General features: G+C 50.1%; 1 protein-coding gene across 10 annotated transcripts in view; it reads right to left on the bottom strand.

Annotated features, from left to right (window-relative positions):
- Positions 1–15,773, bottom strand: part of ATP11A (ATPase phospholipid transporting 11A) — a 186,010-nt gene that overhangs the window by 44,262 nt on the left and 125,975 nt on the right. For all 10 annotated transcript variants that reach the window (XM_050766700.1, XM_050766701.1, XM_050766704.1 and 7 more), the window contains 8 exons: positions 15,371–15,421; positions 11,867–11,931; positions 10,846–10,927; positions 9,785–9,935; positions 8,563–8,760; positions 4,296–4,469; positions 2,865–3,028; positions 1,196–1,267 (listed from right to left, as the gene is read on the bottom strand). In XM_050766700.1, the coding sequence (XP_050622657.1) occupies positions 1,196–1,267; positions 2,865–3,028; positions 4,296–4,469; positions 8,563–8,760; positions 9,785–9,935; positions 10,846–10,927; positions 11,867–11,931; positions 15,371–15,421 (957 nt within the window). The remainder of the gene's footprint in view (positions 1–1,195; positions 1,268–2,864; positions 3,029–4,295; positions 4,470–8,562; positions 8,761–9,784; positions 9,936–10,845; positions 10,928–11,866; positions 11,932–15,370; positions 15,422–15,773) is intronic.

Genomic DNA, 15,773 nt, shown 5'->3' with positions numbered 1-15,773 from the left:
CCAGCTCCTCACCACGTCCCCACCCGACCCAGGGCATGGGCTCACATTCTGCCAAGCAGGCTACGCTCCCTATGCACCGACTCCCTCCCTAAACGTTGCTGAACAGACTCAAAGTTGTGTCAGAGCTCGGATCCTTGCCAATGAACCGGCGTCACCCTAAGAGATCAAAACCACGGAAAAAGCAAAGGACACTGGCGTTTTGCCTGGTGCCGTCCTGTTACCGGAAGACTCAGAAAACCTGTGTGGCGTCTGGAGCATCGGAAGTGTTTGGGAGCCCCTGCTGCCGCCCCTCAGTCTCCTCAGGGCCTTGGACTCAGTGGGAAGCTGAGGAGGGGCTCTGGCCACAGTGCCAGCCCAGTTCGGAGCCAGGGGTTCCTCGGCAGAGCCCTGACGGGGGGTCTCATCTAGTCCACGATCTCACCGCCTCCACAGCTGCAAACCCGGAGCCTCAACAGCAGTGACTTGCGGCCCCCAGGAAGCCCAGGGCGCTGTGGGGAGGGCACAGCCGGTGCCAGTGGAGGGCCCGGGTCACCCTGGAGCCCGGGAAGCCCAGGGCGATGTAAGGACGGCACAGCCAGTGCCAGCAGAGGGCCCGGGTCACCCTAGACCCCGGGAAGCCCAGGGAGCTGTGGGGAGGGCACAGCTGGTGCCAGCGGAGGGCCTAGGTCACTCCAGACCTCAGAAAGCCCAGGGAGCTGTGGGGAGGGCACAGCTGGTGCCAGCGGAGGGCCCAGGTCACTCCAGACCTCGGAAAGCCCAGGGAGCTGTGGGGAGGGCACAGCTGGTGCCAGTGGAGGGCCCGGGAGCCCCTGCCGAATCAAGGGGTTTGTCCTTTCCCTTCCACTGGGGAGTTTATTTTCCCTAAGAATGAAATTTTAAAATCCAGGTGTTTTGAGGTCGTCACCACCAGATCTTGTGTCTTTGCTGGAACGGTGACCGCACATTCATGCTTATTGAGTCAGATCTCAGCAAAACCATCCAGGGGAAGCAGCCCTGTGGCTGAACCCAAGCCCTTCTCTAATGGTCCAGCACTTCTCCAGAACATCTGGTAACATTCCCGGGCTGTCACTGGGAAGGAGAGGAAGCGAATTGCGGGAGAACATAGAGAACTTGTCTTTTCCCTCAAATACAGAACCTTATAAAGAACATTCTTTACTCTTTAGTCCCTTCACATCTAAGGGCGAGTTGCACATACCTTTCGACGTGGTTCTCCCTGTTTAATACCTCCATGTAATTGTCCTTCAGCCTCAGGTAGGTAAAGCCAAGTCTGCAATGCGAAGGGAAACCTCAGGGTGAATCTGAGATACCGATGTTCCTCTTGCACTATTTGCTTTGTATTTTGGTAAAGCGTTCTTTTCAAAAAAGAAATACTTTCAGTTAAACAGAGATTATAAACTGCATTATAAAGTTAGGAAATTATCATTATGAACTTATTTACCATCTCAAAAAATCTTCCAAGAGCAACAGAATTTCTGCCCAACCCAGCCCTCCCTGGTACGCAGCAGTGAGGCACTTTCTTGTCAGTATTAATTGTTCTCCAGCAGACAGTGGCGGGCACATGGCCTGCAATCCTTGCTTCGATAACACCTTTGCTCACTGATTCGTGGGCTCTGTTGTTGCTGGTGAGCAGAGAACACGATGCCAGAGGGAGAGGGTCTCTGAGAGGCTGTGACCCCCAGACCGAGCCCCTTGAGTCACAACGGGGAACCAAGGCCCAGCGCAGGCCTTCAGCCAGCACGTGGTGCACCCATCTGTGCAATGCCTCCTCCTGCATGCCTGAGGGTCAGCGACCTTCAAGGCCTTGTGGGAGCCGCTGGGATGGCAGAGACAGAGCATGGCTTCAGGATGCGAGAGGCCAGCAGAGAACCCGGGAGAAGACGTGCTTCCCAGCACAGCTGCGGCCATCATCGCAGCACCAGGGGGATGGGAGTGGAGGCCTCTGGCCAGCCCAGGTGGGAGCAGCGGCTGGAGGAAAAGCTTCAGGGCGGGGACAACTCTCAAAGGCGGGCAGGGCAGCCTGCCCTCACTTCTAACACCTGTGATGAAGGCAGTGGCATTCCTGGGCACTTGTGTTCCAAGAAGAGAGAAACCCAGCTCCAGGAAGCCTCACCTACACATGTGTGGGTTTACGCATGAACGAAGGGCCCCAGTGATACTGCTGACGTATCTGTGCTGCTCAAATTGCACAGAGAAAACACATCAGTTTAGCAGCAACAAAAACATGGCTGTAATGAGGGGAGAAGCGCTAACATGATTCTCACCACACTCAGTCCCTGAAGGCAGTGTCCGTTTATTACTTTTGGAGAGGGGAGATTCGGTATTACAGAAGTCATGAGCTGGGTGGATTTGAAAACGGCTTCCCTGAGTTGAAATTACCCACGTATCTGGAATGCCTAAAGTATTTTTCCAAGCGTTTGCTTAAAAGGTGGGCGGTGGGAGGTCGTGCACTAGCTCTGCTCTGCCCCACCCAGGTTGTGGCTCTGGGAAGGCTGCTGGGCCTCTGGGCTTCAGTTTTCTGAGATGCAGGAGGGATATTTGTGTTAAAGGAAGGATTGTTTCCATATTTCAAAGCCCGTGGTTATTTGGAATGACCTCTAACTTACTGCAGACCTCAGGAAGAAAAGCCAGCCACAAAAAGTCAGAGCTGAAGACTCATGCGCTGGGGACCAGACACTGCTTATCACGGTGGGAGGGGCTCATATAGGGACGGGAGTCCCCAGAACCTGGGCGCAAAGGCAGCAGAGCTCAGTGTGCAGGGCACGGGGTGGGGCTGAGGACGCCTCCAGATGCAAGTCCCTGACTGGGGCCAGGGTGGGGCTGAGTCACATCAGGAAACCCAGGCAGACCCTCGGCCCGAGACGTACCTCTGGACACCTTCGACCAGCGCCACCTCGTCGGGCGAGGATGAGATGTACACACAGGATTTCCCCCCGTCTGGAGACTTCCTGGGGCCGTCCACGCTGTCATCATCTTTCACCTGGACAGTGTGGCAGAGACAGAGGGCCCGGAAAAACAGCTCCTCGCGCTCCTATGAAAAAGCAGTTCCCAGAACCCACAAATCACTACGCATCCACTGAAGATAGAGGGAAACAGGCACAGACAGAAAACACGAAGCGGGGTTTGGTCCCTGCAGCTGCGAAGGCAGCTTGCGGGCGGTGAGGGGTTATACGGTGGGATGGAATTACGGCTTTCCATCATTCTCAAGCGCTCTGTGGTAACTGAAATTGACGGGTGATGAAGACTGACACAGGCGTGTGTTCTTCAGCACCAACACGTTTAGAAACCACAGAGGCTTCACGTGCACTCGGAAATGGCGAACAACCACGAGCGTCCAGGGAGACTGAGTCACATGGTGCCGCGAACACAGACATCCACAAACATGCTGGACCCTGGCTGTGCCTCCGCCCCGGTGCCTGCGCGATGGGGACATGCTCCTAACCGAAGCATGTGTTAGACTAGACATGACGGTGGCACTCCTGCTGTTGACTCACATCGTAACGTTCACCCTGAAACCCCCTAAGAAGCAGGAGCTATTATCCTGCGCCTGCAGCTGCAGAATCAGCATTCAGGAAGGTGAAGAGATGTGCTCAGGGCCACAGCCAGCTGGGACCTGATCCCCAAGGCTGCCCTGTGTGTGGGAAAATTCAGGAATGGTGTCAGCCTGGGACCCCAGTCCTGCCCAGAGATGCTGAGATATGGAGCCACTGCACTTGGGGTGTATGTGAGAGTGCATGTGTGTGTCTGCATGTGAGTGTGTCTGTGTGTGCATACGGTTTCTGGGCATGTGTGAGTATGTGTGTATGTCCGCGTGTGAGCGTGTGTGCATGTGTCTGTGTGTGCACATGGTGTCTGGGTGTGTGTGTCTATGTGTAAGCATGTGTGCACATGGTGTCAGGGAGTGTGTGCGTTTGTATGTGTCTGTGTGTGCACACGGTGTCTGGGCATGAGTACGTGTGTGTGTAAGCATGTGCACACGGGGCTCAGGGAGAGTGTGTGTCTGCGAGTGTCTGCATGTGAGTGTGTGTGCGTGTCTGTGCACACGGTGTCTGGGTGCATGCATGTGTGTTTGCCCTGCTTCTACGGTTTTCAGAACCAATTCTAACATGGGTATCACCGAGCAGATGTGTCCTAATGGGACACCGCACACATGGCACTTTCTGACCATCCCTCCCACTGAAGTCCACAGATAGGAGGTGGATTTTCCTGGACACTCAAGTGAAAAGGGTTGGACTCAACATGCACGCACAGCCGCCCACTCACTCACACACTTGGACAGCGTGGAGGCTGCCACCTACCCTCCCGTTGACGCTGGGGGACGAGTCAATCATGTCGATTCCTGAGGACTCTGGGAGGACCTGCCCGTTGCAGATGACGTGGGGCACGTAGACGTGGCCTTCGATGCAGCACTCCTTGAACTCCATGTTGTTCTCCGTGAGGGTGCCAGTCTTGTCCGTGAAGATGTACTCCACCTGCGGGCAGGGCACAGCAAGTCAGGACGCTCTGAGGGAGGCCCGTCTCCGAGCCAGACACACAGCGGCTGTTTCCTCCCCAGCTCCCACTGCGACTTGAATAGGCAGTGGATTTCTAAAGGTTTTCCCCCAGACAGACTCCTCACCGGGCCGAGCCACACTCCCGCCCCATCCTTCTTCCCAGCGTCCAGCAGGACCCAGCAGTCCTGGCAGGTGCGATTCAGGACGGGTGGGGAGGCCTCGGGGCACCTTCTCTGGGTTGGGAGCAAAACAGACAAAACAGAGTGTGGTCTCACAGTCACATTCCCCGGAAGGAGACACGGGTGGGGCCAGGGCTCCATTTGTTTGGGAAGACAGAGTGTGAGTGGGTCGTCCCGAACCTTACTTAACAACAATAAAAACCAAGGCTACGGAGAGGACGAACTTACTCTATCTAAAGTCTTGGAGGTCAAAACCCACAATGCCATGTAAAGTTGAGAAGGTAAAATTCAAGTGAATGAGGACAAAACAAACCTCGGAGAAAATTGTAATATGTGTTAAAGATACAACCCGTCTTAACCTCTGGTTTTAGATAAGCTCACGGGTCACATGTTTATCGTGAATAACTGAAGGTGGGAATTCTGGAACAGCGGCAGTATCTCGAGACTGAGTTCGGACGTGCCCATGGGGGCGCCTCTTTCCCAAGCACTTTGGACAATGGATATTCGACCTGTGTACCCTTCTTACACAGGATTTTAAAGTAACTTAGAATAAACTCTTATTCAATCTCAAAAGTAATTTTATTTTTCTTTATTTTTTTGAGATGGAGTCTCACCCTGTCGCCCAGGCTGGAGTGCAGTGGTGTGATCTCGGCTCACTGCAACCTCCGCTTCCCAGGTTCAAGCAATTCTCCTGCCTCAGCCTCCCAAGTAGCTGGGATTACAGGCACGTGCCACCACGCCTGGCTAATTTCTGTAATTTTAGTAGAGATGGGGTTTCTCCATGTTGGCCAGGCTGGTCTTGAACTCCTGACCTCAGGCGATCCGCCCACCCCGGCCTCCCAAAGTGCTGGGATTACAGGCGTGAGCCACCACGCCAGGCCCTAAAAACATTTTTAGAAAGGTAAAATGGGTAAGAACGAAACAACAAATGTTAAGAGGTTTTGGTTTATCCTCCTGTTGAGCTTAACATTTGTTGTTCTTATCCACTCAGAGTGTCCAGCCACTGGGCAGCGCCTCATTTAATCTTCAACTGTGATGAATGCATCAACCATGTTATTATCCCAGTTTCAAGAACGTGGAAACAAAAGCTTGAAATCTCTGGACACAAATCCAGTCAGTTCTGTTAGCTCAGGACACGGAGATAAGATTGTTTGCTTTGTTAATATTAAACAAGTTTGTGAAAGTCTTTGATTTCTTTTTCAAATAGTTTGTTGTTTGGTATATAGAATCACTACTGACTTTTGGGTGATTTTGTATCCTGCAAATTTAGCAAATTTGTTGATTAGTTCTAAAAGCTTTTTGGTGGCATCTTTAGGCTTTTCTATATATAAGATTGTGTCATCAGCAAACAATTTCACTTCTTCCTTTCCTATACGAATGCCTTTTATTTCTTTTTCTTGCCTCATTACTCTGGCTAGAGCTTCCAGCGCTATGCCGAACAGAAGGGGTGAATGTGGGCAGCCTTGTCTTCTTTCTGATCTTAGAGGAAAAGCTTTCACCTTTTCTCCATTGTGTGTGAAGACACGCTTTCAGCTTTTCTCCAATGCCAGCTGTGGGCTTCTCATCTATGGCCTTTATTGTATTGAGGTACATTCCTCTACACCTAATTTGTTGAGAGATGTTATCATGAAAGGATGCTGAATTTTGTCAAATGCCTTTTCTGCATCACAGATAATCATACGGTTTTGTCCTTCATTTTGCTGACGTAATGCACCACACTTACTGATTTACACACATATCGAGCCACCCTTGCAACCCACAGGTGGTGCATGATCCTTTTGTGTGGTGCTGAATTGGTTTGCTAGTGTTTTGCTGAGGATTTTTACACTTTGTTCATCAGGGGTCCTGGACTGCAATTTTCTTTTCTGGTGGTGGGACAGTCAACCCTAAGCCCAGAGACGGTCAATGCTGCCATCACCCTCAGCTCTCACAACAAAAGACAATGCACGCCTGCCTGCTCAACTCGGCCTGAGGCAGGATTTGTGTTCCAAGGCACTCGTGCTCAGGAGGCAACACTACCTGGTAGAACAGGGCACTGCCTGCTCCTGACTCGGTTTCTCATCTGAGAAACAGGGCAATGGCACTGAGCACACAGGACACAGAGAAGGTGCACAAACTGCTGGGCACAGGATCTCCACGGGACAGAGGCAATGGCACTGAGCACACGGGACACAGAGAAGGTGCACAAACTGCTGGGCACAGGATCTCCACGGGACAGAGGCAATGGCACTGAGCACACAGGACACAGAGAAGGTACACAAAGTACACACAGGACACAGAGAAGGTGCACAAAGTACACACAGGATACAGAGAAGGTGCACAAAGCACTTCTGGCACAGGATCTCCATGGCAGATGGTTGTTTTCGTCGTAGACACAGACACTTGAGTGGTGGATGAATCTCTACTACACATACAAAAGAAGTCATGTTATCATACTGCACATCGACGGTGGGCATGGGCGTTTACCCACGGAGCTGCGGTCAGATGAACCTGCCTTTTGGGCTTGTCCACCTGTCTTGACCTCAGTGTGTCCCCCCGTGAGCAACAGTACACACTTCTCTGTGTGTGGGGAGATCAGCCTCCAGGCTGGAGCCTGGTTTTGGTCAGGAAAGAATGACAGAAATCATATTCTGTTTTGCTGGACTCCAGACAGACGGATGGAGGAGGGCAGAGAAGAAATCTGCTGTACTCAACACTGCTGGGCACTTTCCTTGCCACAGAAAAAAGTTATTTCCCAATGAACTTATCAGAAGCTCACAAAATGTACCATCTATTGTTGAAAAGGAGATAGAATATTCCTAGGTAAAAGCACCTGACTACTGAGCAACTAAATCAGCGTCTGCGCATTGCTGACTGAGACAACACACCACTGTGAGGAGTATGGGACACGCTGGACGAACACACTGAAAAGTCAAACTCATCAAACGCAAAACATGATCCTTCCGTTTGTCCACCTTCCTCACAGGAGGCAGACAGAGGCCTCTGTATCTGCCGGAGTCTAAGTCTATTTACAGGCTGTCATCTGGGAGGGAGATGGAGATTTCAGCTACCGGTCTATAAAGTGGCCTTGTTTGCTAAAATACCCCTCAAAATTGCTTTCTATTTCTTCCGAAAAGACCAATTACCCTTTCCTGGTACCTGCTCTGGCAACCCTGCACTCTGCAACGTTAAGGCTGGGAAGGTAGGGAAGGTCACCGCTCTAGGCTGGGGACACCCAGGGAATGGGTCTTTCCCCAGCTCCCTTCCCAAGCCAGCAGGTCTGGTGTGTGCCTCCCGGTGGTGCGGCGGCAGGGCGGCGGTCGCACCAGACTCTGCACTGTGCACCTTGTGTCTATGATCTCATTTCATCCACACCCCAATCCTGCAAGGCCAGCATCTGTTATCATCCCCATTTCACAGACTGAGACTCGAGGCGTGGCAGTGAAGCCTGAGCTCCCGCAGCCATCACGCAGCAGCAGGATCTGAACGGAGGCGTCTGAACTCTCTGCAATCAACCAACTCACTGAAAGTCTGGCTTACTCATCTTTAAAGTGAAAATACCCAGCTTGCTATGAGACTTGAATATCAGGTGCAGAAGTGAGTGCAAGGCTGGCAAAGCCACTTTTACCCACCAGCCCTGATTCACATCTGCACCCAGAAAGGGTTCTGCGGTTCTGCCCAGGAAGCTCCAGATGAGTTTCCAGGAGTCGGCGAGTGCAGGTAATTCTGCATCCGTTGTAAATATAATAGCACTGCTGACTGTTTCATACATAGGGTTCAAAACAACCCTGCTGCTATCTTACCCCAGCTCCAGGGACAGCCACGCTCGGACGATAGTAACAGGACCTGAGGCACGTGAAGCAGACTCACCCAGAAGCTAATAAATCACAGCAGAGGACTCAGGAGACACCAACCTGTCCCAGCTCTTCGTTGAGGTCCGACGTGTTCACCAGAGGCCCCTCGCCAGTCTCCTCGTCAAACATGTCCTCGTCCCAGGTGATGAAGTAAGAGCCGAGGAACTTCTGCATCTCGACCGTGACGTACATGGACACGGGGATGATGTAGTTAAAGAGGACCATGAAGGCCAGGAAGTCCGTGAACGCCCTGAGGAACTGCGAGAGCAGAAGGTGTGGGTCAGCGCCTCCGCCAGGAGGGACAGCAGGGCTCCAGCACGCTGCTCTAACACCTCAGGCTTACACATAAGTTATACGAATGCTACTACTAAATACAAGATTTCAGAGTCCAAAGACAAGGACGATGGGTGGGGGGCAGCCACTGGGTCACCTGGTCTCTGCACCAGGACCCGCCGGGTCCAGGGGCTGAGCTGCAGGGCTGCCCTGCCAGCAAGTGGAGATTAAATCATGAGTTAAGACAAACACGCGCCGGTGACAGGAGATATGCCCACCAGACACCTGCGGCAATTTTACTTCCGCATATTCGCAGGATCTCTTTGAGTCTCTTACAACCAAACTTACTTGGTAATAACCTACAGATGTAAAAACTAAGCCTGGTGAAATGACTTTTCAGTATACTTTTATCCTGATCTGTGGGGCCATGTTAGTTTTGTGGGAGGGACAGATGATGCAGAGACAGCCCCACTCTGGACGGAGGGGACATGGGTCTGGGTTTGCACACGGCCCTGCTCTAGGCTCAGTGGACAGGATCTGGGTTTGCATATGGCTCTGCTCTAGGCTCAGTCAACACAAGTCTGGGTTTGCATACGGCCCCGCTCTAGGCTCAGTGGACAGGATCTGGGTTTGCACACAGCCCTGCTATGGACTGGGAGTAGACCTTTTTTCCAAGTATTTACCACAAATATGTGCCATTTATCTCGTAATCATTAACAAGCATTTACTCAGCACCCTCTAAACAAAGGACACAGTGCAAGTATTTAAGGCACTGTCCTGATGATTTCACTGTGGGAACCTCTACCTTTCCAGATCCAAAGATGGCAGGAGCAGTTGGTGTCCACTGAGACTTTAAATTTCACTGAATGCATCTATCACAGAGATTGAATCAATCAAGGCTGCTTTTTGCCTACAGTAAATTCACTCTCATCTTTTTTCTTGCACCACATTTTCGTAATAATGGCCCACAGGTCACCTTGGATCATACAACGGCAGTGATTGTCCATACCAGATTCCTCTGTCTTTCTGACTCCGTTTTCTGATTATACCACGGCTCATCCCGAAAGGGCTCGCTCTGCCACACGTATTTCAGCACAGTGTTTATCAGGGCTTTGCTGATCAGAATGCAGAGGTACACGATGAGGAACGCATTCATCGATCTAAAACAAAAGGACAGAGGTGATCACTGGTCCCCGAGGAAATGAGCTCTGCACTTTGAAGAAACAGAACAGGAATGGCACGGTGATGCGTTCGCCCTCAACGCATCACGGTGGGTCCTCTGTACCTGCGCCCATGCCATGGTCCCTGGCACATACTCCTAGAGGCCAAAGGTAAGAGCCAAGAGGCGGAAAAGTGCCACAAGCAGGAGAGAGAGGGCTTCTCACAGCCACACTGCACACTGTGGCCAATGCCTCAGCACTGCCTGGACTTGCGTCGTTGAAAAGAACATCCAGAAATCAATTTCTACCATTAAGCATCAACAAATTAGTTCAAAACTTGGTGACTAACCACCACTGTAAAGGAAGGAAGGAAAGGAAAGGGAAAGGAAAGAGGAAGGAAGAGAGGGAGGGAGGAAAGGAGGGCGAGGAAAAGTAAATAACTCTGAAAGGAAGTGTCCTCAGTACAGGAAAAGCACAGATCCTTAACTAAGGTTTTAGCAGATCTCAGGAAGAAGCCTTTCTTTTCCAGTACAAATTCAGCTACCATCCTGACGTATTTATCATCAGGACTTTAATGAAAAGATGACTCTGTTCGCTCTTCGTAAAACCATAGCAGAGAATGCATGGTTTCGACCAAATCTGAGAGTTAAAACTAAGCCCATTTGGAGTTTTTCATGAAATGGTAGGAGGAGCTGTTGGACACTGGACCTGCCATGAACCTGGTACCAGGCGTTAGAAAGCGCAGGAAGGAGGGGTGTGGCCGTCCACCTCACTGCAAAATAAGAAAGTCCCTCTGAAGGGTCAGCTCTGCAGTTACTAAGATGCTGTATATTGGTAAAGGAACCTCCAACAAGGCCAAGAGGAAGCTACTTCCATCACGCGCGTCCAGCGACAGGGCGGGGAGCCTTACTTTTCCACGGCAGACCGCTTCTGGGATTTCGATTGGTAATTTAATGCCATCTTGGTTTCCATGCCCGTGTAAATAGCCACACCTACAGGGAGGAAAAGCAAGCGTGATGACCAGGGCACAAGTGTGTCTTGCCTTATGGTGAGTTACACACAGCTGCGGGGAAAACCAATTCTTGGGTAAAGTGAATCCTATTTTTAATTTCACAAACTAGTGTCCATAGTCACGTAACACTAGCATTTGATTCCTTAGGATAAAGACCTTTCCTCATGCGTAGGAAGCAATCTATGCTTCATTTTTCAAGAGTTCCCGTCTTAATATACACCGGGCCTGCCATATCCACGAGTTCTAAATCTGCAGGTTCTACCAACTGGGGATGGAAAAGATGTGAAAAAAATCCCCAATAAAAATAACAATACAATGATACAAAATACAGATGATAAAAACAGTAGAGCGTAACTACGTACCTAGAATTTACATCGTGGCAGGTATTAGAAGTAATCTAAGATGATGTGAACTACAGGGGTGGACATGCGTACGCTACATGCAAATAGGGGCCTTGGGCATCCATGGATTTTGACATCTGCAGGCGTCCTGGAACCAGTCCCCCAAGGACACTGAGGGACAGCTGCACAGCATTTTCTGACAGTGGGGCACACAAAAGTTACCTCGACTAAAACAGACGATAACCCACAAGAAATGGGAGATCCTAGCCAAGAAATGCAGACATGAAAGAAATTTCCTGCACAACTAAATTTCATAAATTCCTTCAGGGATGCAACTTTCTGTTTCTGAATCCAAAACTAGAGGCCTTAATCCGTAAGCCGTAATCTCTGATGCTGCTGCTTCAGGACCGCACTTATTCACTGATCCGAATCTCAGTGGGACAGAACTTGTGCGGCCAGAAAGCCTCCAGCACCTCAAGGCGCCAAGAAACGCTCTCAGGGTTCCGCGGCGGGTTTTAACTTTGCTTCATGCATCGTTAATGTTACAGGCAATGGTGAATAATTAATTAAATATTTACCAAAGATTTTCTCGGTGTTCTTCAGTGTAGCTCCTCTCAGCAGCAAGTTTTCCGATCCTAAGGGCCTGTAAAGACACGATGATCAGAAACCACGCGGACACGAAGGCAAGCGGGCAGGACGGGGGCAAGATGCAGACATGAAACCCGCTCGTTTGCTCAGCAGATCTCATTTTCCGAGGAGATGGTGTACACGGCGCTTTGCTTATATTCAGATGATTAAGTCAATCCAGGTGCATGTGAACACATGCAGTCTTATCTTTGGGGGGGGACGAACACATGGCTCCAGGAGTAGCGGCAAAGGCCTCCTGGCAGTGCTTGTGGAACATGGGACCTCAGGCCCCGCCCAGACCCACTGAGCTGCGCCTGACAGCCTCAGCAACACTCCCCGGAGACCTCTAGAGCAGGGGTCCCTGCGGTGGCCCCACCAGTGCCGTCAGCAGCACCTGCAGCCAGTCAGGAACATCACACTAGTCAGGAAGATCGTCCGAAGCTGTCAGAACCTGAAACCCTGGGGTGGGGCCCAGCAGCCCTCTCCTAACAAGCCTCAGGTTGAGAACAGCTGCACTGGAAGGTCCCAGAATGTTCTGGAAAGGCTAAAGAGGGGTGGATGTGAAATAAAATAAAAGTCACTCAACCTTCAACTGTTTCCTTTTCCTTTTTTTTTTTTTTTTGAGACAGGGTCTCACTCTGTCACCCAGGCTGGGGGCACGATCACAGCTCATTGCAGCCTTGACCTCCTGGGCTCAGGTGATCCGCGTGCTTTGGCCTCCCAAAGTGCTGAGATTACAGTTGGCCATCCCCATGCCCAGCCTCAATCGTTTCTATTACAGCCTCAGTGAGATTCGGGGAGTCTTACTCCTGGAGACAAAGGCTGACACTCTTATCTGGCCATTAGAAACACTGGTCACCACGCTGCAAAGCTCCTCTGAATGGGAGGACCTATAAATCAGGGACAGTCCAGGCATGGCTACTTTGGGGGAAAACAAGCAACAGCCAAAGAACGTAAAAATCTCACACATGGAGGAACAAGCCCCGCTCTGCGCACTGAAGCCACGGCGAGCAGCAGCGGGGTCTCTGTCACCAGGGGCTTATATCTTGATATAACAGGGTTCCCTGCTGATGGAAAAATAATCTCTTCTCATTTCCTAAGTAGTAAAGGAGAAACAAGCAGCAAGATTCAAATTTATAAATTTTGCTATTGGCAACATCCAAAGGATTGCTTCGGAGGGTAAAGGGTCAAAAGTATTTGCTGAAGTTTGCTTTCCATTTGTCATTGTATTTACTGTCCTCCTATCACGGAAAGTTAAGAACCTACTGAACATTATGAACGTAGAATGCATGGAGTATATTTGGTTGACAGACCTCAGAACTGCGTCCGGCTGAAGACAGGCAGAGTGGAGCTGCCCAGAGGGAGAGGTGTCTGCCCCAGGCTGCGGCTGGGGGCTCCACGTACCTCCTCGCTCGGCAGTCACTAAAGATGGAGCTCCCAGGCTGCATATGGGTTGTCTGGTTGTGTTATAAGGATTGTCAGCTTCTGTTTGCAACACACTTATAATAATTCCTGTCAAGTGTTTATGAAAACAAACAGCTTTTTAAAAAAGCTGACTCAGGGAAGTCTAAAAATAATTTACTTGGAAAAGTACTTTGCTTCTAGTTAGGACAGAAGGAAGAAGAAATGCCACTCTGGATGGATTGAGAATTTGGGTGTGTAATTCTTAACTGTCCACATCACAAATTTACAAACATCTTCAATAATCTAAATATTAAAAGTCTATTGAATAGCATAAATATTTAAAAGTGAAACTAGGCCAAGTACGGTGGGTGGCTCACGCCGTAATCCCAGTACTCTGGCAGGCCAAGGTGGGTGGATCACCTGAGGCCAGGAGTTTTGAGACTAGCTTGGCCAACATGGCAAAACCCCGTCTCTACTAAAAATTACAAAAATTAGTTGGGCATAGTGGCACACGGCTGTAATCCCAGCTACTCGGGAAGCTGAGGCAGGATAATTGCTTGAACCTGGGAGGCGGAGGCTGCAGTGAGCTGAGATAGTGCCACTGTACTCCAGACTGGTGACAGACTGAAGTAGAGCGAGACTCTCTAATAAAATAAATAAAATAAAATAAAAGTGAAACTAGAGTTAGTATCAAAATGCAAAATACATTAGCAATTATCATCCCAAGTTGCTCAGCAATAAACTTGGTCTAACTATAAAGATAAAAAACCTGCAATGTTTACTATTTCAGATTCATCTCATAGGGAATATGAATAAACCCAAGTCTGTTTACTCATTCAAACACAAATTAATTCTCATGGCACACAGAAATACAAGTTATTTCTCCAAAGTAAGAAGGAATTTACCTTTAGAACAGTATATATTTAGGCAAACCAAGGCAAGGCCACTATCAATTCTCAAAAGCACCTCCGAGCCTGCTGATGGGTAATGATGACAAACACATGCTAAGAATAAGAAGTGCACACATGGTTTTCTTAAAACAGTAACTCCAGGAGACTTACAAGGAGCTAAGCCCCAGGGATGTGCATTTCAGGAACTATTCACTTTGCAATAGTTTCCCAGTGAGTGTGTTTCTGTGTTTGGGAGATGTGTTGTTTAACACTCAATGCTGTACCTATGGACACATCAACAACTCGGAGAGTGCTTACAATGGAAGAAAAATCATTTCCCTAACAAGTGGAGTTTATGAAGAAGATGCGACTTTAAAACCTAGTGAAAGTCAATTCCCTCAACTATGACATTCAAATATCTCATCAGCAACAAATGCTAGATCTTGAAATAATGTCAGAGAAAATATCCCCAGGCCTGGGAGCTGGGCGCTGCCCGGAGCTGGGCTCAGCACAGGCTGGCTCTCAGCTGAGGCTGCCTCGGGGCCATAGATGAGGTGTCTGAGGGTCGCTGTTTCCTCATGGGTATGTGGTGTGACTGCCCCTGAGTCCACGCTGGTGAACGGGAAGGCAGAGCCGCCGACTGTGAGCTGCCCCCGCCTTGTCCCGGCTACCGATTCCACCTTCTCAGGTAGGTGTGAGCCTCAGATAGGCCTTGAGCCAGTAATGCACCCCAGTAATGATGGCAAGTGGATGAACAGACTCCCAAAAATGGCCTCCAAATTAGAAGTCTTTCAACCTCACATCTGAAGACAAATCAGTACCCGAATCATGAGACGGCATTTCTCACAGGGAAGCTGTACTCTGCCCTTCACTATGAAACTGTTCCATGGTACCCTGACGCCTCCCGGCCTCTGAGACGACCCTCTGGGCAGAGTCTTGGGCAAACACTTGTTTCATGAGCATCACTAAGGTGTCAACATTCACAGATGTGTGCCTGAGACAAACCAGAGACAAGAGTGGAGCCTGGCCCTGTGGGAAAGTGGAGCTCCACCTTCCAAATCCACTAGAGCAGCTGCCATAGAAACCCTCGTCTGTCAAAGAATGCATTTCTAATGCACCAAGGGAGATGACCATGGCCAAGGCATCTGCAGAGGCACTCACCTCACCACGGGGTCGTTCAGGTCACTGTAAACGTTGATGCGGCCCACAAACCTGGTGACAGAAAAGCCATGTTACTGACTAGATGCGCCCAGCAGCCCCCTGGAAGCGCGCGCCTGGCCTGCCCGCCTTCCTGTCTCCAGAGGCCGCTGTGAGCGGCGCGTCTTCACCCGGCCTGCTCCACGTGCAGCTAAACCAGCTCCGCTCCAGCCCCTTCCCTTGTCATCCTTTCTGTTGGGATCAGCCCATGGCTTCAGTGATTTTCCTTAACCCACATTTGACAAACGTCTTTCACAAAATAAAGAAAACTTATTCTTTTTTTTCCCCACAAGTATAGTTCCATTAAGTCACTTCAAACATTTGTATAAAAAGCTACAAATCTGAGTGGTACAAGTCTATGAGAATA

The sequence above is a fragment of the Macaca thibetana genome, chromosome 17 (genome assembly GCF_024542745.1).
Source record: "Macaca thibetana thibetana isolate TM-01 chromosome 17, ASM2454274v1, whole genome shotgun sequence".
NCBI lineage: Eukaryota > Metazoa > Chordata > Mammalia > Primates > Cercopithecidae > Macaca > Macaca thibetana.
The sequence above is the reverse complement of the archived record's forward strand: the minus strand, read 5'-3'. Positions and strand labels throughout refer to the sequence as shown.